Genomic DNA, 25,302 nt, shown 5'->3' on the forward strand with positions numbered 1-25,302 from the left:
GATAAGTACATGTTTAGGAAAAATGTCCAAATATGTCATTTATGCTTCACCAAATGAGATGGTCTTCCTTTTAGACACGGTAAACCATTACGGAGTACATTTCAATAAAGCTTTTCAAAGAGCACATTTTTAAAATTCTGCTCTATGACAGTCCAAAAAATAGCTTGTTTAAATGTTGCTCTCCATCATCTGTCTATGGCTATGACACGAGCAGGAATCTGAACGCCAGCTCCTATAAAAACAAAGTTGAGCATGCTCAGTAGACATTTTCATGAGCGCTTCTTGGTTGACGCCGGGTCTTTGAGAGCTTTTGGCCAAATTTGTGAAATTTACAAGGAAAATGCCACCACTGGCTGCGGTTTTGGGGGCAGAAATGGAGCTATCCTAATAACCATACAGAGCACTGCACTGCCTCAAGTATGATTTTTACACACCCTTGTTGATGTTTAACTCTTCGTCCTGCAGTTTTCTGTGCTATCCCTTTGTTAATGTGGGACAGTCAAATATTGTAACACTGGGTCTTCTGAAAGTTCGCTCACAGCCCAACAGGCAACGAAGTCCTCTCTACCTCAGTTGGTTTCACAGCCAAAGCTGTCAAGGAAAGGGTGAAAAGTAATTGTTTTCAAGTGTGCCCTTTTACAATCATTTGTTTGCTCTGGCTCTTTCACGAACAAAGGCTATTGTTGAACGCATCCAACTAAACAAATAACTCATCTCGGAGTCCCTTTAACAGCTGCCTTAGTACAATGATCTATTTACATATTACCCATATTACCCTAATTAAAATTGAAACCGAACTCTTTAATGACATAATCCAGTTCTGTGGTACAGAAGAAGCATATGTTCAACCCAAGAGCTGAACAATCTCGTAAGCATATGATTTTTAGACATAAATCCTTATGTATCAAACACAGCTTAGAGCAAGGACTTATTTCACGGTGGGTTGGGTTTTTTTTTTCTGTTAGCATCAAAACGATGTTGCCTTTCAGACTAGATATGACCAGGGTATACAAAACAGATGACCATATTCAATGTAAAGAATTTCTGTCTACTATGCCTTTCTCTGGTTCTTCTTTGCTGATAAACCAATGTCGTATGCTATGCTTTCCTCCCCACTCCAGGATTTATCTTACCTTCAGTCTATGCGTTTTACTTTCATGTGGCAAGAGATTAAAGGATGATCTTACAGATGTTGTAAATTATTCAGCAGCAGGCATAATCATTATTAGGCATGTTGCAATAAATGTTTGGAAGTTTTACATATTTTCCAGAGCACAGTTAGTTTAAACCACTGCAGTTTGATGATTTCACACATGACCTTAAAAACTGAAGCAGGAAATTAGTTTACATTTCTTCAAAAGACCAAAGCCATTGTCAACCGTAAGGTCACTCGCAAAGTGGAGAACCATCAGAGAAAGGTTCACTCGAATAAGTATTGCAGCTTTCACTTAAAGCTGATTTAAAATACTCCAGGATAAATACGTTATCGATTTACTGAGATTCAGAATAGAACAGTTGTCCTATCTCCCAGCCAGTAGAGAGTTATACATCAGACCTCACACAGAGCAAACGTTACCACCCGACTTTGCTTTAGCATTCTAAAAGTTAAATAACATACTTGATTTTCAGATAATTGATTGACTCTGATTCCTTAATCTTCCGATTAGCTATTATATGACCAAGATTCATTCCAGAAATGACATGAGGGGGTGAATTCCTGTGGTTAATTCCTGGATAGCAGCTGCTCAGGGGGATTAGGATCCTTTTGTCTTAATTCTGAGGACTGAAATATTGGCAAGCGTTTCTTCTTCTGTATCACCAGGCAACGTCAATAACATTTTCCACAAGAAACAGTAAATTAGCTTTGATATCCTGTAATTTCTTTTTTTTTTTTCTTTTTTTTCTCTTCATAATTCTTCCTGGAGTCTTCCAGTAGAAGTAGTAAAATTTTATATTTGCATCACTGCGGAGTTGATTCAATAAACACACTGAATATTTACCTAGTAATACCTAGTGTTTACTTGCACTTCTAAACACACCATCCTACTGCTACCGCAAGAAAGCCTGCTGCTTGAGATTAACTCACTGATGAAAAAAATCTGAGTCTTCTGCAAAGCAGGTGACACTACTGAATATAGGCAAGTACTTTGAAGAGTCTGTAGTCATGGCGCACTTTCATTTGGTGGAAACTCCAAAGTGGTCATTTCATCTTTACTTGAGGAGAGCTTCCAGCTTCTTGGCGTCATCAAGTTCTTAAAAAGCTGCACTTATGGATAGTGCTTTCAGTCATCCCCTGCTGACCCCAGACTTTGTTCTGTTTGGCAGACAATGATTTGACTTCACTTCCCATCAGGATGCCAAGGTACTTTGTCAGGATACCACCATCCTTTAAGAAAGTCCAGATCATGCAGATAATTGCATTGTGGATTACTGCAAGTGCCTAGAACGCAATCCCAAAGAATATAAGTTTTGTAGTTATTATTTACTTTGGTCATACTTTATTGTACCTATAATTATATTTTTAGTTTTTGTCCTTGAGGCATTTTTCCCACATCTAGAACAGCATCTGAAAGTCAGGAAGACTAAGGTTAACTGTTCTGCTGCTATGGCCCAAGTGAAAATAACTGCAGAAGAACCTTTTCATTTCCTTTTTCTGGAGAGCAGCTGAGGCTGTGGGAGGAATTCACCAACAAACTCAGGGTGAAGGCAAACCCTTCACCATACATGCAACGTGCAATTAATTGGTCTTCAAGTTAAATAAATAAATGAACAAGCAAGCCTTCGCTGGAGGAAAGAAAGATTTGAGACGATCATAATCCCAGAGAAGATCTGAAGAGAGATAATAAACCATACGTGGCTGATGTTAGTCACATCACTTAACTGCAGGTGCTGTGAAGATGAAGATAATCTGCGAACAGATAGCGTAAAGAACATAGCACGTAATACACTCAATGATTCCAGCAAATCTAGAGGAATTACACTGAAAGCCAATGGCACCTCTTCTAGAATAGGGGGAGAGGCCAAATGGTGTTCTTCTAATCAGTGGTCTAAGGTGCACTGCTAAACTTTATGAAACATTTCACTTAGCCATATGACAATGGATAGTTAAGACTAAATTTTCCTTGAGAGAGTTTATCTTCTAAAGTAATGTTCCTTTAAACAGGATTTTGTGTAACTGAACAGGCCATATAATGTAGAATAGTTTGAAAACATAGCTCTTTAAAACAATGGGAAGTGCATTTCTCTCAAATGGTTTATGCTTGCGTAATTATGATGCGTAAATAAAATGATGAGTTTGGAATTGTGTCACCGAAGTGCTGCACCCCAGAAGACAGCCAGCGTATGAGACAGCACACTCAAACATACTAAGAGCCTTCATGCACAGAATAACTACTCCTATCAAAAGTAATTGAGAGAATTCCCATCAGTGTTGTGCTGCAGGGAAATGACACATTGTAAAGTCATTCTACAAAACAACTCAGATATGAACTCCAGCAAAACTCTGTTGCTATTTTCAAATGCAACGTTTACAAATATTTATAAATTTTAGGGAATATAAATACTTACAGCATTAATATTTCTTAAAATAAGCCTCTTGCAGTCTTTGTTTATGGCCATGTTAAACAAACAGTTGAAATAACCTGAGCTTTGTTTTTGCATTGGATCAGATTCAGTCCCTCTCGACTGAGAACACATTTCCTATTATCCACCATTGGGATGAATGATCAAAAAACAGTCCATGTGGTTAACAATAGATTAACAAAGTGCACTGCATTCAAAGACTAATAAAGACAGCTATGCTGTTTTCCATTATTTTTCACGATTTGATGACATTGCGCTCCTTAGGCTCGTGTGTTTACTTAAACACATCATCAATCGTGGTTTAGTGCTTCTTCAAGTACCACGCATAATATATGCTCTTTTTTTCAGGAGAAAGTTAGGCTTTCAAAATCAAGAGAAACAAGATGCTACGGACAAATTCTTTTTTTCCCTTGTGAAATGCCTGTTAACATACAGCTTTTTTCCACCTTCAAGTAGTCTGCATTAGAGAGTGCAAAGTGGAGAGCAGCATTTAAAAAATGAATAATCCCAGGCACCTGCCTGATTACTCAGTGAGCACTGCAGTAGCCAGACTGCGGTACAGCTCAAGATACGACGACTTAACAAATACCTATATGTGGTTTCCCTGATGTGTTTGGTGGTAGAATGTTAGCTTGTACTCTCTAAATACCTCAATGGGTCACCTTTCAAGCTGTGTTTTTAAGCATTTCTCATAAGGGAGCAGAAGGCCTGCTGCTGTAGGTCCTTGTATCAATGAAGATCACTTGATCACTGTAGATCAGAGATTGCCTGTGTGATGTTTCCAAGCATGACTCCATAAAATAATTTCACTACTATTATTGGGGAAAGAGAAGCAAACACTTGAAATATCACTGTACTAATGGCATATTGCACATTTCACTGTCATAATTTTTGCACTCGATTCTTCTGGAAAACTGACATGAAACATGACGCATTTATTGTAGACTGTATTGGTTCCATTAGCTTAATTTATGACATGAGATCATAGAATCTTTTTGTATAAGATGGGAAAATAGGTCATGTGTTTATTTGTCTTTGGTTTGTGGCTTGCAGATACTTTCTGTCACGAACAACACAGAATGTGCGAAGCTACTGGAGGAAATCAAATGCGCACACTGCTCACCTCATGCCCAGAATCTTTTCCACTCACCTGAGAAAGGGGAAACTTCTGAAAGAGAACTAAATCTTCCCTACTTGTGCAAAGACTATTGTAAAGAATTCTATTATACTTGCAGAGGTCACTTACCAGGTAAAACCTATAACAAAATATGGAACTAAAGGATGTCTGCTTTGAAATGTTGATATTGTCTGAGTAGTCATAGATCCAACTCTTAACCAGGTAGAATCACCTCTGATACCCAGGAGATTTTGTCCAAAGACAGAACATCTCAGGGCCTCCACGGTGATATTTTCCTAGAGAGGTGAATATTTTTGAGCTTTCTTTTTGCCACCCTCCTCCTAAACACTCCATGAAACACAGGGCTATTTGTTATCACAGGCACCTGAAGCTATTACCATTTTTGCATATTAGTATGTTCACTCAAATCACGTAAACAATTAGTCGGCCATCCGGAAGGCTATTCTGAATGACAGACAGCTTTCTAATACCAGAAGTAGAGTGCCGGCACTGCAAGCTGCAGAGACTATAAGCTGAGGAGTGAAGTATTTTTTCTGGGTTTGTTGCCCTAGAAACTTGTGGTTTTTTTCCACAGTTTAAAGCCCCTTGAAATCAAAGGGAGCTATTTGATAGACTTCTGTGATCTTTGAATCAATTCCAACACGCTGTTAACAACCAAATTCTGAACTAACCTAACACTTCCTCACTGCAGCCAGTAAAGTCAGCTTGACAAAACCGATAGCAGAGTGTGACCGGTATTGTCTAAGGCAGTCACCAAACGTGTGCTATCACTTGTAAATAAATCAACAAACTAACCACTGAAGATGGTCTTTCAGAAATAGTGCTGCCATGCACTACTATATTAAATAAGATCTTTGGTATTCACGTTAGTAAATTATTTATACGTTTAAGGCTGTCATTTTTAAACTATGCTTTTTTCTTTTTCCAAACAGTGCTTGTAAATAATGTCACACAGGAGAAAATAATTAAACTGGTTAAGATTTTTGACTAGTAACACAGACTGGAAAGCACAGTTAATAAGAATAAGAAAAATGAATTTACAAACAGTAATTTTTGGTATATGAACATAACTTTGTAATACAACATAAACATTTGAGTAAAGGGGATAGTTTAAGTGGATGAGATTTGGATGAGGGTTTTTTAATTGTATGTGTACAGTGTGTACTTGTTTTCTATGAAATCCCAAGAGTGCAGGCATTTTTTGCAATGTTCTCCTATTGGCTTGAGAAAATATTTTGAATTGACTTACTTTTTCCCCTTTACTGTGGTTTAACATGTATCTCAACCCATTCAAGTATGAAAATATTATTATTGTCTTTATAAACTAAGAGATGTTTCTAAGGCTTTCTTAAACCAGCTGTTTCTTGCTCTTTATCACATTCCCCAGAGCGAAGCAGAATAGATCACAGTTGCCAAGACTGCCTGCTGAACAGCGATAATAGATTAGATATTTTAAATGTTTAGCCCATGTGAGAAGTCAGCACAAAGACTTTTTTTTTTTTACATGAGTTGTAACTAATGCAAACGATGAGCACATTCAGCAGAGAAAGTCCTGTACGGTCGTATAGTAAAATTCTGTGTTTCTGAGGAAACAACTTTTTTTAAATTGGGAAAAGCGAAAGGGGGAAAAGGGAGGAAAAAGGAGGAGATGGAGAGAGGGAGAGAGAAAGAGAAAGGGCTGAGCAGCACAGGAGCTATAGCCACAGGAACTCACTCCTCAGATCAACATATGTGGTGACGAATGACAAATTTATTTTTCTACAAAGTTTGTGTATATGTAAAACTGCTGAAGTGCATCGAGATGTCAAGTGCTTTTTGTGACCACCCAGCTTGCCTTGAAAGATAACCAGATGAAAGCATAACTTTAGCACTGGACAGAGCACTGCGCTTTGCAGGGAAAGAGCTTACATACTTTAGCATCAGTTAAAATAGGATTTTTCCTACATCAATCAGACACTAATAATCATTCTATATACTTCTTCTGAAAGTGGGTAGTACTGAAAAAGAAAAAAAAAGGCTGTTGCATTCAGAAGCAGGGTTCATTTGGTGGTCTGCTTGGTCCACATGCTTGTAGATGCCTACGCCAGTATTTGATGAAGGCACTAACATTCATGCCCCTCTTTTTGAGAAGACTGCCTATAGGGTTTTAATATAGTTTAATGTACATTAGAAAATGTGAATAATTAAAAAGGCGGCTAATTAGGTCTTTTGTTTTGCTTGTGAGATCCATCTGCCCATAATATTTATTGCAAAAGGAAAAAGAAATATGGAAGTTATGTTTTCAGTTTAGCCTGGAGGATTAAACACAGAGTTGGAAATTAACAGGCCCCTAGACTGGAAGTCTCTGCCAGTGATTCACTGTACATTTGTTAAAAAGTCAAATAATTACTTTTCCTCCATTAAGGAGTGCTAATTGTTCCTGAACACCAATACAAAGGACTGTAAGGAAAGTGCTGACTACAAAAGTAATTTTAGCCATTAAGTGCTGCACAAATTAGAAATGTTATTAGCGATTCAAGATAACAAGCATCTTTTCTAGAACTGAAATGTTAACAGTACAAATTAACCAGGAAGACTAAGAAACTGCACATCAGTTTTTTGATGACTTGGCTCCAGAAATGCATTTATTGTTATTTTTCTATTTGCAAAGATGAAAATTGCAGTATATCATTGGTTGATTGGTTTCAAGGTAGCCACCCGTTATGACTGTATCAGGATTTCCATTGACTTCTTCAGAAGTTTTGAATATCCACAGAATAAGTGGACCCACTTATTTATTCGAGCAGAATAACAGGAAGCTGTTAGTATGTTATGGATGCTTTACTGCAAGAGGGTGCAGTGTTTCACAAAATCTGAGTATGGCTCTTCCCTGCTTCATCCTCATTGACTTTTCTCATTATTTCTCATCTGATCATGACTGTGAATTTCAGTTTAAGTGATTACTGATTGGGAAGCTGCAGTTAATGAGTCTCTTCAAACAACAGGAATTTTAAGTTTTCCAAGGTCATAAGAGAATAGCGTCTAGTATTTATTATTAATACAGCTATGTAAAAGAAAAGCATGGCCAATTCTCCCTCTCGGCATGAGGACAAACTTTATTCATGCCTGTAGAGGTGACATATTCTAAAGAACAAATCTGTGCCTCGGCCACAGAGGGTTCTGTCAACCAAAGACACCGGACACATTTTGAACTACATGTACTGCCTCATTTCCATTTGAAGAAATAGATTCCAGATGACCGTGTGAATCCAGATCCAGGCCTAGATCTGAGCACAGGCATTGCCAGAACAGATGGAAGACAGTATTTTATTCTTTTTTTTTTCTTTATTACTCCAAACAGGGGCGTCCTAGCCCAAAAAATAAAGCAGACAACTTCTGAGAAATTCTACAACTGAAACAATGCTTCCAGAAGTACTAGTGTGGTCTACTTACATCTATTGTGCACATAGTTATCCTGGAGAAAAATAGTAGTGATGCTACTTGCTAATAAGAACAAGCAGGAGGATTAGCCCTGACACTGCCTTCATGAAGGTACATGCAGCACGGCAGCATGACAAGAAGGCCACTAGTCACTTGAAAACCAGTAGGAAGTGATGAGAGCCACTACAGCACCTAGTATGTTTTGGACAAATCAGTCTGGAATCACCTCTTCGGTTTAGCTTACACTGAGAGATGAGAAGAGAGAAAAGATGTGAAAAATTTCTCATCTAGCTGTCAGAAATGCAGATCAGTGGGAAGAGAAAAACAGGCAAAACACTTCTTTTACACAATACTGAACTGTATGCTCAAGGTCGGCAGTGCAGTAGGAATAAAGCAGGTGAGCCTGCTATTTTCATACATTCTCCAAGCCAGTGAAGTCTGTGCAAAAAAGTGGAGATGATATTCAATTCAGTGTGCTGTGCAGAAATTCACACAGGACTAAACGTCACAGTTCTTATTAGGCATAGTTCCCATGGCAGACGGTGACAGAGCTGTTTTCGGATAAACTCCGAGTGAGCAAAATTATCTTTTTCTTCTCCCCGGAAGATTACCAGTGCTTAGGGGCACTTGTGGACCATTCTTCTGGACATTGTACAAGCACTGAACAAAACAGCTATCTCAGCTAAAGATTTTTCATTCTAAGCCACTTAATGATTCCTTTATTGTGCTATAAGCAGGCAGGAAAGTGGAATTATTATTTTTTTTTTCATTTTCTTCACTGAAGTGGTTTGTACGGTGAATTGCTGAAGCAGTTTGTATGGTGAATCTAGCATACAGAACGCAGAAACAGATGTTTTTTTGCAAGTTACTGCTTCCTTACAGAACAAAACTATCCCTAACGCACAGGTGAAACTGTACTTACAGAGGTCACATTCCTGTCAGCAGTGCAACAATTCAGCAATTCACTGACTAAATTTCATAGTTTAATTCAAAACTCACTTGTGAAGAACAATTCTAAAGACTGGAATGTAAGCCTTATCTTTTCTCAAAACAGAAGGTTGCGGAAGGCAACTGCAGTGCAAGACGTACCTAAGTGCACGATAAAATGTTTCATAAGGAAAAGAGATTAGTCTTGCATGTAAGAAGAGATATTGCCTAAGGCATTAGTTAAGTGAGTCTGCATGAGATTGTTATTTGAAATGAACATTTACTGAGTAGAAAACACGATCAAAATATGCTCTTGGTTATTCTGACTACAGATAAAATTCAAGCCAAGAGTAGTTTATTTATAATAATAGTAGGTGGCATACTTAGAAAATGCTAGAAATTCTTGGAAACTGTACACCTCTAATTTTCTGTTGCATCTTCTGTAGTGATCTACTGTGCCTAGAGAAAGAAATTATTAAATATAAAATGGTGTATTCTTAAGTCAAGTAACTCCAAGATTTTAGATTACCTTTGATTTCAGCATTCTATCTACAAAGCCTTGAAATACTAGTCTGCGATTATATCAGTGTTCCTCTTCAGTTGTTCCACTTGAATTTGTATCTCACATTTTCTTCAAATAACTACTATAAATTAAAACCAGCTCCTCACAGATGATTTTTACTGAAGCTCCAAATCATGGTAATTAAACTTTTATACCACAACACACTACCATGTGTTCCCAGATACTATTTTATAGAAACCAAAGGCAGGCTTTGTCATGTTATTTGTCCAACATTTTTCAAGGAAGATGCATATGAAAAGAAGTATAGTTGGGTGGGAAAGGCTTTCCACTCCACAAAAATTCTGGGATCTAAAAAATTTTCCTATTCCACATAAGGAAGAAATTGAACTCTTTCGAAATTTTCCATGAAGAAAGCCACAGAGAGACCACCCCAGGATAGCTAATAAAGCAGTTGTTAGGACATTTACTTGGGAAATGGGAGACTTAGGGTCAAACTCCTGCCTGACAGATGAGGGGCACTGACCTGAATATTCCTCTTCCTAATGAAGCACCCTAATTACAAGACATAAGAGTACACTGGTATGAAGTTTGCTGTCTGTTTCTCTTTTTCATTCAAGAAGTTTCACTTTGGACCAGAAACGTAATTTGAACTAAAATTTTGTCCCAGTTGATAATATTCCTGAAAAAAAATATCACTTTTCAGAAAATGGCATTTTCCAAATAAACACAGCTGTCCCTGATCAGCTCTTATTGTAAGCTATAAGCCAGAGGTTTTATGGCCTAGATCTATGGATTACTGCATTATTCACAAGTGGTAAATCCATGCATGATTAATCCATGCATGATCTAATTCCAATGAAGTGCTAATTCTGTGTATCCCATCAGTTATATGCTTGCTCATTGTACATCCTAACACAGTACGCTAATAAAGCGAAAAGTAATAAAGGTGACTTAAGACATATTACGTTAATGCCTATATTAGTAAAGCTCTAAACTTCTAACTAGCCAAATTCTATCTTTGATTCAATACTAACAATTAAAAACTGAATAGAAATGACTACGTATAGGCTTGTGGACAGAGATAGGTATGTATACTGTAATTAGACATACTGCAGAATCAGCAGTGCTAGGGGATTTCCTTAAAGGCTCTAATTTTACCAACGTCTTGTTTCCCCTGTCTTCAAACTCCCTTCTATTTCAACCTAAAGCCTAAAAATCCCCCTTCATCCAGGTCAGCTTAAAGCTGGCTCCAATGCAACATGAGATACATCCCCTTTTTCAATGAGACATTGCATTTACCTGCTATCACAACAAGAGTCCACCAGAGACCAGTTGCCTGCCAACAAGGTGCAGGTATTCCTTGCCTTCTGAGACACCAGTTATTCACCTCTCTGACTGATTTTTTTTTTTTGTGCCAACATTCCACTGCCTTCATTTCACATCTTTTGCCAAAGTCTACCAAAGGTTAACTACAACAAGCCTTTTTTTTTTCCCCCTCCACGTTCCAACTGAAGAGTTACATTCAAACTGAAGAGTTTTCATTAATTTTTTGGACAGAGAGTAATGAAAGATACTGTTTTTTGCTAAAGCAATAAAAAAGGGATCCAATACAAAACTAAAAGCAAGAAAAAAATTAAAGCTTCTCAAGCTGTTTTAAAACAGGTACTATACTTCATTAATAGATATGAAATCAAGAAAAATATGACAGCTTTAACTCTGACCTTTGCCCATTCACTTTCTTACAAGTGACGGTAGTCTCATTTTGAATTGTTAAGCACACTGAAAATAAAGTTTAATACAAATACAAATGAATAAACTATAAAAGGTAATAGTTTTTATTTATTCAGAACAGTCCTTTTATGCAGATAGCACTTAGTTTAAAATGACTTCTTTTTCCACTCAATATGTAATCTATTTAAAGATTAGTTTGACAGCTCAAAACTGCAGACATGACAACACACTAAATATTTGTATGCTCTTTTGCATTTTTAAGGTTTTCTCCAAACTACAGCTGATGACTTTTGCTTTTACTATGCAAGAAAAGATGGTGGTGTATGCTTTCCAGATTTTCCAAGAAAACAAGTACGAGGGCCAGCTTCTAACTCCCTGGACCACATGGAGGAATATGACAAAGAGGAAGAGATCAGCAGGTTCATAAAGATAAATGCTGTTTAATCTGAAAAAAATAAAATGGCAAAGCCTGTGGTTTTCACAGTGAACCAGCTCAGTCTGTGCTTATGCTCAGCAGCTGTGTTTTCCAGATGGTACTTTCTTTTGCCGTAGCTGTTGTACACTGAAGAGAAAGTTACACCAGCTTCAATATTTCAGTAACATTTTCTATGTAAGTTGCTAATAGGTGTTAGAATGTTGACTTGATCCAATCCGTGGATCTTGGTTAGGATCCACATTATGGATGATACACCATTCTAAGATGTCAATACTATGTGAATTGAACATTACTGAGCAACTACAGAAGTTTATTATTAAAATCCTTGAATTATGTTTTTTAACTTTTTTCCCTCCATTTGCAAAAATTATTCAATTAAATTGTAAATAAGCTGTCTGTAAGTCACTAATGGACTTTCAAAACCGATTTAGAAAATCATAGAATTGCCGGAATTTACTGTGTACAGTAGATTTCTTTTTCTATTAATAAATTATTTTTCTCTTTTTTTTTAAACTAAATTTCACCTATTACTCTACATTTCAGATCTAAGATAATTTGATTTGCTCTTCCTTTTATACAAAAGAAATTTTTCTCAAGTGAAGTTCAAGTTGATTTTCAGTATCGTCTGCCTGCATACACTCAAGGACATAATTTATGCTAGATTGCATAGCTGCATTTGTAATATCACAAAAGATAAAATAATTTTTCTGTAAAAGAAATTATTGACTCATGGTTATGAGAAAGAAGACATTTCTCACTATTTTTTAACTTTTTGTTTGTTTTGTTTAGAAAACACAAGCACAACTGCTTCTGTATTCAGGAAGTCATGAGTGGACTAAGGCAACCTGTTGGAGCAGTACATTGTGGGGATGGATCTCATCGCCTCTTCATTCTTGAGAAAGAAGGATATGTGAAGATTTTCAGTCCTGAAGGAGACATGATCAAGGAACCTTTTTTGGATATACACAAGCTTGTTCAAAGTGGAATAAAGGTTGGAATTTTTACTTTTATCTGTTTCTATATTAGCCTATATCTAAGGAAAAGGGGAAGAAACATTTTTTGAGTAAAAAATTGAATTTACATTATAAAAAGAAGAGTAATGGCAACAGTTACTGCAGTTCTATATGGCAAAGAAAGGAATACTCTTCCTTAGTTCATGAAGGGACAAGATAGCTTCTTAGAACGGTCTTCACATTTTTCATTTTCCCTCCATTTTTTCCTCATTTCAAATTCAGAAGAAACTATAATATCAGCACCACATAGCGTTATCTTTGTATTTCATCCTCTGGGCTCATTCCCACTGGGTTTGGCTGTGATTCCAGTGGGAACAAGTTTGACCTGGAACATCGTGTGACCTGCGGGTGCTCTGCAATGCCCCAGGAGCTGGAGACAGGAGAGGGCTGGGGAGTGTGTGGTACGCTGGGAGAGGGCAAGGTGCGCGTGGCCGCTTGGCTCAGCCTCAGAGTGGCACAGGATGCCCCTGACACGAGGCTCCCTGTTGTATTTGAGATGCACATAGGAGTCACTCACTCGCTAAATTCAAGTGTGAGAGTGGATTGGTGAGACAGCTTTCATACTGCTTAATGAGAAAAGTGCTCCGGGCGTTTGAAGTCAAGGGAGTGAATGGTGGATGGGCAGTGATGGCAATACACTGGTGCGTGGAGGTAAGAAATCACATCTAGGTGTGGGATAACTTCTACTAGTAAACTTGTAAGTCCATTGAGTGACATTTAACAAATATGGTTCCCTGTTGATTTCTTGCTACATTTCAGAGTGGTAACACAAGTAAAACCCAGATATATAAAGCAAATTATGCTGAACAATATTCAGAGTATTTAAAATGCAAAGCATGTGCTAACTAGACTTTTTGCGTTCCAGCTATAAGGTTTAAGGAGTTTAATTTAAGAAAAATCTCAATGTTTCTGTTTTATGCTGAAACAGATAAATATATGACATTTTTATGGAAAAGAATATTTATATGAAGGAGATTTCTTGAACTCTTCCCTTTATGCCTGTATCAGTAAGGCATTATGTTCGAGATAACAAAACAGACACTTCAAGGATCTGCTTGAAAAAAATCAGTCTAAAGCTGATTTGTATTTCTTATCTGAAAATTCTGATAGTTTATGTTTTGAAAAACTGACATAGACTTTCTATAGAAATGTTTTCAGTCCCAAATAAGCTTTCGTGGAGGAAACTTTTACAGCTGGAACTCAGAGACAAGACTAAATAGAAAACTGATTTTCTGTGCTTTTGAATAGGCTATAGCCAAGGTGATAAGACTCAGCAACTACCCTCAGAATAAAACTTAACTTCTTCTGCTGTTTTAAATGAATAAACTGATCTTTTTAGTCTCTTTACTACCCTAACCATCATATAATACTCTAGAGCTAATCTGTGTATATAACGTGATCTTCTCTAAGCTTGAAAATCTAATTCAGTTCCCTGAGATAAGAGTCCAGTGCTTAAGAATAATTGTTCTGCAATGTTTCATGTAGGCTGGCAAGAACAGAGGCTTTACTACTTTCAGATAAGGAGAAAGGGAATGTACCTGGAAGCAAAATACCACCTCTTAAATAGAAAGAGGAAAGGAAAAGAATGTGATGAATTAAAAATAGTAAATAAATAGAATAAAACAAAGAGCACATAACACAAATGATAGTTTTAAAACAAGTATTCTCAGCATTTTTGTGTTTATCTTCTGCATTCGATTCCTATGATCATTGTGCATTGTTCCTTACCTACAAGGATACAAGACCACTATGACAAAAGTAACAATGGTTCCATCAAAATAAAATACTTGAAGGCAATTTGACTTCATTTGCACTTTATACACTTTAAAACTAAAAATCAGTAATGGAGAATACTATGTGGACTGACAGTTCTCTATCAGGCAGTGAAACCAGGAATTTAAAAGGTATTATGTAAAACACTGCTTTCAGATGCAAGGTGTGAGAACCACAGAACGCATCCCCTGAGCCTCATCAAGGCATGCTTCTACCAGATAAAGCTGTACGTATGCATTTTGATCAACATGCCTTATTCTTTTATATAGTACTGCAAGTGAAAAAATAAATTTAAATCAATGAAGTTTCAATTGACCCTGATCAAACTAAGGCCCAAATTTTCCAATGAAATGTTATGCACCATGTTACCTTGGCAAATTTCTTTAATTCTCTAAACATCTATGAATCTGCATAAATGAAAACACAAGCATCACGTCAGTTCCTCCACACAATGTTATTCCTGAATTAACATAGAGACTTTCCACTGAAATTAAAAAAACTGTTCAATTCTTTCCAAGTTTGAAGGTGTGGTAGCAAGAAAGGGCAAATTACTTTTTCCATTAAAATATTGAATAAGGACTTTAAGTATATTTTTTTCTCTTCTATAACCTACACTAAAAAGAGCAGCTCCTTTTCATTTTGTTAAATTACATAATAATATTAACAACATTAACAAACACTTAATTCTACTTAGAATATTGAAAAAAAACCTTTTCAAACCTATATAGATATGTGTTGTAACATGTAAACGAAATGTAATATATATTGATATCCCTAAAATGTTTTGGGCAGCTATCACAGTATTCTTTGTGTTGATAGAGTCAAATAGTGATGGTTGACTTTATCTTTTTTTTCCTTATTTAAAGAGGAAATTTAGGAGTGATAAACTGTCACATTATCACAGAGCAGCAAATCTGTTGCATAATGATTTTCTAAAGAATATTCTTAAAACTACATTCTGACAGATACAAACAAGAAACAAAAATAAAACATATCTTTCATAAAATAAACTTGGACTTTAGTTCTGACCTCATTAACATCATTTCCCTCATCACAGCTCTGGCAGTCAGATAAGGAGGTGTCATGTCCCACCCATGAGGGGAAGAAAGGGGGGGGGTAAACCAGACATGCAACATAAAATAGAACTGACTTCCTTGTATAGAATTCAGCCATTATACTATCATAAAAAGATGATATTTTGTTCTGCTAGTGAACTAATGGTCCCTGCATGGATGAAATTCATTTGGGGCCCCTAATGTTGCTGCCAGTGAGCTCCAAGGTCTTCACTGGTGTTCCTAAACTAAACACACAGATAGGATTATCTGGAGGTGCTTCTTAACAATCACCTCTGTGACACAGTCTGTGGATATAAATGGAAATTATGTAAGAAGAGTGGTACAACCTGATGCATGTCTTACTGTTTCGCTGGCTTTTAATGATGATTGTAGCCACTGGGGTCTGGGCAGGTGATTCAATCTTATGGAGTTCAAATGAAACAGACGAAGTGGTAGTTTTATATGCTGCCAATATCTCAGAATTCACACAAACGTGTAGGTGTATTTCACGAGAGAGAGAGAGAGAGAGAGAGAGAGAGAGAGATGTCTGGATGATCGTAGCTTGAGCTTCCCGTGTACCCCTCCTCAATGGAAATCAGATGCAGGATTCCCAATTAAAAACAAAACAAAAAAAAACCCAAACATCTGAATAGCTTAAACAGTTTCTCCCTGCACAGCTCCTAGTTGGTAATACTTCTTAAGAACACAGAAAATACAAAAGACATTCCTGCTGATTTTCAACATAGTCGTTGGAAGACAGATGGATCTTAATCAAGACATTGCTAATTTGCATATGCAGCCCTCAGTGCAGTATACATAGATGGACTGGACACTTAACCAAATCCCTCCTGTCACCCTTCACCTTTTTTTCCCTGTCTCAAGAATGTGGTGAAAAGGAAGCTTTTTACCTCAGTCCTACCCCAAATTTGAGTAAGAACATAAGTAGGACACACAGCTGTAACTTGAATCTAAAGCATGCATCAGGGCTAAAACAACTTACAATATATATCCTGGAAAATACTCTCTGATTCCATCATGTGTTTCTGACATTACAGGCTAGCTTGAGTATGTGGCATATATGTAGAAAAATAGAATGAGCATTTACAAGAATGAGAGCCCACCCCTAAAAGTCTGCTTCCTTGGTCTGTTGAGTTTACTTCTCCATTTCTCTGTGGTGAAGGCAGTTGTTATAGAGCAATATACTGCGGATGTTCTTTCAAAATTATGTAGTAAAGACAATTTTAATATGAAAACATTATTACTTGTTTTTTTTCTTCTGGTCTGTCACTGTTGTTGTTTTCTTTCTATTTTTAACTATTACCAAACAGAAGTGAGGTGTAAAGCTTCAGTGAGAAGCTGTTGAACTAATTATGGTAGTACTCTGATGTCACTGGTGTTCAAGGAGACTTTATAACCAGTTACCACCAAAACACAGCCCTCATGTATCTCAATCTGTTGTCTAAATTACATTGTTCAAATAGCATCCAAGTGTGATTAGGCAACAAAGAAGGAAGACCCTACCTATTCTGTTAGGAGTTGCATGCTACAATCACCTATCAAAATACTTTCTGAAAAGCAAAGTAGCTCCAGAGCTGTAACTGTAGAGAACTTCCTCCAGTCATTAAAGCATTTCTGTGACCCTTCTCTACAGTCATTCCACATTCCAATATTCTTTTAAAATGGAAACCCTCCAAACTATGCACAGGAGCCAAACTGACATCTCACGACCACCAATGGTAGGATGCAGTCCCTGTTATCAACTACCTTATTTATAAACCCACTGACTGAATTAGATCTCAAAGAAAGGAATTGTAGTTGGGCTCCATTTTCAGTTGTTTGTCATTTCTGACCCTTAAGTAACCTTAAGTTCATTGTTACTTCTATTGCCTGTGACAGTAGCTGTTGAGTTGCTCCAGCATTCATCTATGGTTTCACAGATTGCGTAGCTAGCAAGAATAGCTGCAATCTGTTGGACTTTGCCACATTGCTTCACACAGTGCCTAGAGTAGAAACGCTTGCAAGATGGGGTAAAAACTTAAACAAGTCCTGTCAGGACCTTCTTTCTTTTGAAAAGTAGAACTTAATGGATAAACTATGATAAAGGGCAAGGCCTTTCAGGAAGGCAAGGGCATGGCAGGAGAAGGAAGGGAAGTGTTAAAAGGACAGAAAATATAGCGAAAAAGCATTGAAGATCACTGCTAAGAACACTTGATTCCTTGACTTCACTCACCACCTTCTTTACTCAGACTACAGTTTTCCTTGTCACAAACACTTGAGTTTTGAGAGATTTACCCTAACTCCTAAGCTGCATTAACCTTTTATTTCATCTTACTTTCAGATGAATCAGTAAAACTAGCTTCATGTTGTTTTAATTTTAATTCTCAAAGTTTTCGATTATATATTGCTATATAATTCCTTGTAAATATTTTAACATTCAATTCTGCTTATGCTAAAGAGATATTTATATATCAACAACCATTATTTTAAGTGTATGCACGCTAAGTTTTTGAGTAGTAGTCTTTGGAAATAAGTTAAGTATATTCCTTAGTCTATGTTGTTTGGTTTTTATATCAGATCACAAGTACTTGCAGTCCTACAAAGTCTTATTCATGGGTGATCGAATGATTCAGACAGGAATCATCTATGAGTGGGACTACAGGAAAAGGTTTTCAAGGTGATGCAATGAAGTGATGTGGAACATATGCAGTAAACCCAGTTTCCACCCATAACAATTTTCACAGTCAGTATACAGCTTTGAAAGTAGCGTATATTTAATACCTGATGGTCTATCTATGATGCTACCAGTCAGTCATTCCAAAGCTTCACAGGCTGAAATGAGTACCTTGTCATCATCGGCAGCTTTTTGCAAGAATGCAGTATTAGTAGTGAAACTTTTACTGTGCCTTGAACTGTGTTTGCACTGCAGCATAACTTTTAATTGCATAATTACATATGAATCAGATCATTCAGTATAAAATTCAAATCAAAACACAGAATAATATACCACTACCTCCAGCATGGACACAACACGTTTCATGGAGCCTATAATGGGTTGTAGAGCCTCTGCTGTGAGGAGTGCTGCTACAGAAAACTACAAAAAACAGTGATAAAATCTTAAATTATAGCACGTGAGTGGAACAAAACTGATTAGGTTGTTTACTGAAATCTACTCTCAATTTTGCCATCACTAAAATCTCCTACAAACTTGTCTTCTTCTCTAACCCTAAGATGTACATTTTAGTCATTATCTTGATTCACAGATCTCATTTAACTCACACATTTTCCACCAGTGCTAAGAATATTTATGTTCTTGACAAGAGATACACAATTCATACTGATTATCCCTTGTAAACCCAGTGGTTTCAGTGAATTTATTTTCTTCTGAATTCTTCTGTGGAAGATGAAATTAATGAACTTTTCTTCACCCTCATCTTTGCCTTGATAGCACAGAACAAGCTGGGCTCTGCTCCAGTAAGCAGTAATGACAGTTACCTTCTGACATCAGCTCCCTGGAGAGCCAAATTTATAACGGCTACTAAATCTGTGATCAGTTAGTCTCAAATTGGATTATTTTGATGCATGGAAAGGAAAGGGTCTAGGACTGGAATGAGGATTGTGAGATCTTAGCTAAATTTCTTCCCTCTTCAAGCTAGTGGGCCTGCAACTCTGAGTTGCTCAAAGAATTTGTCTATATGAAAACTCTAGAAAGCAAACACTTTCTTCTACTACATCAAGCTAACATCTGCTTACAAAAAAAAAAGTTATATAGAACACAGATAGTTCTTTAAAATAATTGTGTTTGGATATAGAATATAAATACAACATATATCCTGTTATCATCAGTACAAGATTCAGTTTTCACTTCATTCTACAGCTCCACCTATGCTAAGTGCAAATACTACTTGCGGCCTCTTTCCTGTACTCTTAGCAAAGAATAATTAAATGGCAAGTCTGCTTAAGGTACATGAGAAGGCCCAGGCAGAATCGCAAGGGACATAATATTATTGACATATAAAAATGATCAGCTCTGAGGTATGTTTTGATTTTTTGGAACTCCTCTTTCAGAGCAATGAAAGGTGAAATTCTGGAACGTCCTTAATGAGAAGCTGAAATGTCATATTGTGTATGTTGCTGCTTTTCTTCTGATACTGGGCAAAAAATGACATGACAACCAGTATACACTTTAGCTCTCCACAGGGAGACTGCATGTTGGAAAGTGAAGGCTGTTCTTCAGCACAGGACTTACACGTGAAGTCAGGGGGGGTCTTAGGAAATTAGAGAGTTCTCACTCATTCGGGAGGTGAGAAGGGATGCAGTCCTACATGAAGCAGAACAGATAATTTCTGTGGCCACATTTCATCCGTGACCTGCCCAGTAGGAATCCCAATTAATTGGTTTTAAATGTGTTGCCATAGTTTAGGCACAGAACTAGGAAATAAATAATGGTAAAACTGTGCACATGGTCAAATTTGAAAGTATGCAACATCTTAAGATAAACCAAAACCAACATTCTTTGCATGTGATGACCTTAAACATTAAATAGATCTAATACACACAGCACAACACAACATCTGGCATGATAATCCAATCTTTTCCATTAGAATGAAAACCTTTTTCTTTAAAGCTTTTTTATAATTATGATTTTTGAGAAGCTGATAATATTTATGATAACTTCACATATTTGAGCTGCATTCAGCAACTGTAAAATACAATCAGCATTTTAACTGAGGACTATATAACAACAGTATAATTTGCCTGGATTTCCCATTAACTGCTTGCAGATTTTGGTTATAATCCTGAAGGCTGCAAAACAGTCCTTTGAAAATGGCTGTATCTTCTCACCTTACAACCACGTTGCCTGCATAGCAAATAAGGAGTCTTAAAATTCTGAAAAGCATGTGCCAAATGCACGGCAGACATCTATTTTTGTGTGAGAGACTGAACTAGATAACCATAGTCAAGCTAGCAATTGTAGAACAGTGCAGTGACTCTCAGGTTGTAAGCTGACCAGATGAAGAACTGCCAGTTCATTCTAACTGAAATTTGAATCAACAAAACAGTCATTTCTGTTGATTTTGGGTAGTATGTCTTAGATTTGAGGAGCTGAGAGGGGGAACGAAGATAATACTTTATCATTTCACGTGCACATGTGTAGATTTTAATGTTCTGTGTTTCCCTGAGAGGAATCCCATGGTGCCAATTAACCTAACTTATTCCAAAACAATTTGCTGTTTGGAAAGAATAATTCTCATTGTGTGTGTTCCATGAAATTGTATGCCTCATACCCTGTTATTACTGAGATGTGTGTAGTGCAATTGAGAGTGCCAGTTTCTTTTCCATGCTGTGTATAGATTATAGCTGTATCCCACACACAGTGCTAGATAATCCCTACTTTAATTTTGTTATGTGTACAAATCCTTTCTGAACATTTAGCGGTTTTATACATGTAAAAATCCATCATCTTCTGAAACTGCTTTTGTTAAAACCGAAAGCTGAATTTAGAAGTGATCAAAACCAATGAAAAACATGGTAATTATCTAATTAAAATTAAATTATTGCATTTGCTGAAATATAACAGGCAGATCGTGATATCCAACACAAAATGGCAAAGAAGGAATAACGTTACGCAGAAAATTCCATGGTTTTTAGCCAACACAGCTTCAACCACATGTTTTTCTTTAATGGGAGGAAGCTTAACAGTCCACTAAGGCTCTGTGATTCATCATCCCTTTAAGCTCTTGGACACCCCAAATTCTGTAACAGGGTCCTAGAATATTTCAGTGAACACACGGTCCAGGGAACACAAAAGATCACAAAAACAGTACCCGCTGTCCTTGGGAGTTTTGTACCTTCGTGTCCATCATTGCTGTATGACTCCTTCTGGCATTATATCCCAAGTACCGTGCCACACAGAAAACAGGTAATTTATTTGTCTTAAAAGAGATTCAGGGCTCAAAAAAAAAACCAAAACACACACGCACTTTTATAGTTAATACTGCCCAACTTCTATGCCTACATTACTTCCCCAAACAGAACAGTTTTCTTGTATAACCTCTTACGCACATTTTCTCACAAGCTTTTAATTCCTATTCTTTAGCAAGGATCAGCAAGTTGAATTGAGGGAGGAACACTTCCTCCGATGGATCACTGCTATATTATCTCATTTTTCAACACATTTTATCCCCTTCCCAGTTAAAATTGGACAAAATGATCTGTCCCTAATTTAGTAGTTTGTATATAATTCTTGTCTTAGAAAAACTATCAGAACTACTTTTTCCCCCATTACTGAGGAAAAAACCCTCCAAAAGATGAAACCACTTCGTAGCTGACACTTATTTTTGGTCACTGTGGATTCTCATATTGCTGGAATTCTAAAAGAAATTACTCCATAAATCTCAATAAAGTAATATTTTTTCTTAGTTTGGAAAATGGAATATACAATCTGTGGGAGAGAGACTTTCAACCACTTGTTTTCAATTTACAGCAGATATTTTTTAAAATCTTGATCTATCTCACTGGCACTGAATCTCAATCCCCACAGCTGAATTGCAACAACTTTAATTTATGTAATAATCATTACTTTTATGTTAACTGAATGCCCCGAGAAAATGTGAAAGAGGGAGTAATTCACGAAAGGGTTTTGTACTTGAAATTCACAATGTTTTTAGAAGTGTCAATCAGATAGACTCTCAATTACTGTAACAGCTCAGAGAAAGTACCAGAAGTGCTAACAGATGAATGGACCTGAGTCACATTGATAGAGCGAAAGAGAATAGACTTATCTTTTTTTAAATATCAAACCACATAAGGAAAGTAATACTTCCTTCAGCTTGTAGTACCCGTATTATTCTTGGGACTGTGATCAGCTTTTATGAGGAGACACGTTAGAAGGAAGTTAGCACCTTTAACTTAATCATTTCAAGTTCTTCCATAAAGAAAATGCATGCCTTCCCTTAACAATTCAAATGCTTAATTGTTAATTATGAACACAAATAGTATTGTACACATCATAGGAGCCTCGCAGAAGATGTAACTAAGCACTATTGAGTCTGCTTATCAAGTCACTGTTTAAGGTATACTAATGAATGCAGCAAAATCTTGAATGCTTTAAGGTCCAGCCAACTGGAATTTCAGATGAAAAGAAAGGAAATGCAAAACGTTGGCAGCTTACATTACAAATAATTCCCTCCCCTATAACTGTCTTACAGGCTATGACAGGACAGTGACTTCTTGAGGGAAAGAGCAAGAAGCCAGTTGTGTCATCTAAAAAGCATGTGTGCGCATGTGTAAATAAATCAGTAAGAGAAATAACAGTTAACAAGGCACACAAGTTCACCCCTACAGTTGCTTGTAGGTCATTGAATCACTATAAAGCCCTGCCACATACAGTTCCAAATGTTATTTCAAAAGTTTAAAGCAACAGATAAATCCAAAGGTAGCAAGTGTTAGGAAACAGCCTCATAAAAAGTAGTGTCTGCCAGTTTCCACCCCCTCCACTAGACTGCCCCTCACAGGCTAAAGCAAAACCACAGCCAGTGTCCTTGTTTCCTAAAAGGTCAGTGGGGCTTGGAAGGCCACAGAATAAAATGGTTAAGCCCCTATATTTTGGAAAGTTAAAAAAAAAAAAAAAAAAACCAAAAACCACGCAATCAGTAAATTCAGCAGTAATTTCTTGAAACAGAGACAGCCAAAACTGTGGGTTTGTTGTAGTATACAGAGCCAGTAGTTCACTACTTGCCATATTTTGCATTTCTTCTAATGATTTATTCTCTTTTTAAATTCTGTAGACATTTTGATAGCACATTGCACAGTTGAAAGAAAAAAAGGAGAATAGTTAAAGGTAATTCAATAAGACTATTTCGTCTAAAATTTAGATGTATTGTATTTACTGCCTGCGTAAATATTTCAACTTGCAAGAACAGTAATTGTAAGCGAAAAACAGAGGCAAATGCCTAAAGGAAATGGACTTAATTAGCTATATACTAACTAGTTTCTAATCACTTTATACGAATAGCTCAAAAAAAAAAAAAAACCATGAAAGAAACTACTCCTCTACTATCAGCACGAGCACTATTAAAAGATAAAAAATTACCTTTCATATGATTTGAGAATTCCTACCTTTGTTCAGTAGAACAAATAAGAACCTTTAACAATCGGTGAACAACTCAGGGGGTGAAATGAAACAATTAACTGGAATCCTTAGTACTGAATTTGACTTCAGTTTTCTTAGATGCTAGCAAAATTTCAATTATAGATGTTTTCATACAAAATAAAGAGAACATTAGATTGTGATTCTATCGTGAATCAATTAGATACTTAATAAAGGGAAGGTTTGAGGCAAAAAAAAAGTACCAAAAAGAAACACAAGGTTCCAAAACTGTCTCTAATCGCGTACTAATTGTTTAGCAAATGCATGCATAACAGCAAACAGTGATAAAGTGAACCGCAAAGGGTATTGCTTATATAATAGTATCACACTGCAGCATTTAGAGAAGCTACTAAGGCTGGGCTGTACAGAACTTCTTCCATTATGTTTCCTTGTTTTCTCTGTTAATTGTCCTGCTCATTTGCAAAATAAGTAGAATAGTGCTTTCTTAACGTCGTTCACAACTACACCACTCTTCATTTGATCACAAATGAGTGGTATCCGAGTTTGCGTTTAACACAATCTGTGATACTCTGTGATTCAGTCCTAGTGGTTTGAAACTTTATCTTCTTAATTTTGAAACAGAACATACACTGTGTTGTTCTAATTACACTGGCTTTTACAAAAGAACTTTGTACTGGATTCAGCCAAGTTAAAGGGTTTCCAAGATCATGGTCTTGGCTCAGGATAAATGGAGCCAATGAGCTAAACAAATTCCTGCTTTCTTGGTTCTTATAGTACTAGAAAAGTGGAAAGAGTAGAATACTTTCACTGCTTTATACAAGTGAAACAATCCTGCAGACTGTGAAAATTTAAGTTAACTGTGTTTACGTCAGTAAGACACACTATTTCAGAAATTACTTATAGGTTTCTCTGGAAACATGAGCCACAAATATAAAATTAATGAAGTAAACATCTCTGTCTTGGTAAAAGTTTTAAAGCAAAATGTGATTGCTCTTAAACAACAACAAAATGTAGCCTAGTACAGATAAATATTAGTGTTTGTGTAACACGTGATAGTAATAGTTATTTTGCACTCTGCTGGATGAGAATACACATCTGTATTTGTTTCAACTTTAGTTACAGCGAATGCTTTTCTAGTGAGTGAGATTTTAAAATCGGGATTGAAATAAATGAGTAATGGAGAAAAAAAGGAACTTCTAATCAGGAAAACAGTGTACATTCTTTCAAAGTCATGTTTACAAGTTCAGAGAAGCAGAGGATCTAGTTCAAAGACAAACCATATTTCAATCTGCTTTTTAAAATTAACATATAGTTCATTAACAAGGCTTGTTTATAGTTGAATCTTAGCCTAACAAGAACTGATTACTTGAGATGCATTGTTGGATGCTGTAATATACTGTCAGTTGTACTGGGTCTCGATTTCTATTTATTTCATATCGTGATATCATTCATTTGCAGTTTGGGTTTCAGGTTTACACTGGAAAAAATAAACCATGTAACAAACCAACTGCTTTTTCAATGGACTTAGTGATTCATCCACGGTTTGAGAGCCTAATTCATATGTGCCTATTTAAATATACTGTGAATATTTAAA

The 25,302-nt window shown here is 36.5% G+C and overlaps 1 protein-coding gene across 1 annotated transcript in view; it reads left to right on the forward strand.

The window, feature by feature from the left end:
• HHIP (hedgehog interacting protein) overlaps positions 1-25,302 on the forward strand; it is a 71,967-nt gene that overhangs the window by 2,315 nt on the left and 44,350 nt on the right. Inside the window, exons 2-4 of the mRNA XM_065736381.1 lie at positions 4,636-4,831; positions 11,584-11,740; positions 12,547-12,748. Of these exons, the coding sequence (XP_065592453.1) occupies positions 4,636-4,831; positions 11,584-11,740; positions 12,547-12,748 (555 nt within the window). The remainder of the gene's footprint in view (positions 1-4,635; positions 4,832-11,583; positions 11,741-12,546; positions 12,749-25,302) is intronic.

This window comes from Cyrtonyx montezumae, unplaced genomic scaffold, assembly GCF_038088225.1.
Source record: "Cyrtonyx montezumae isolate F1298 unplaced genomic scaffold, pur_monq_1.0 scaffold_2, whole genome shotgun sequence".
Taxonomy (NCBI): Eukaryota; Metazoa; Chordata; class Aves; order Galliformes; family Odontophoridae; genus Cyrtonyx; species Cyrtonyx montezumae.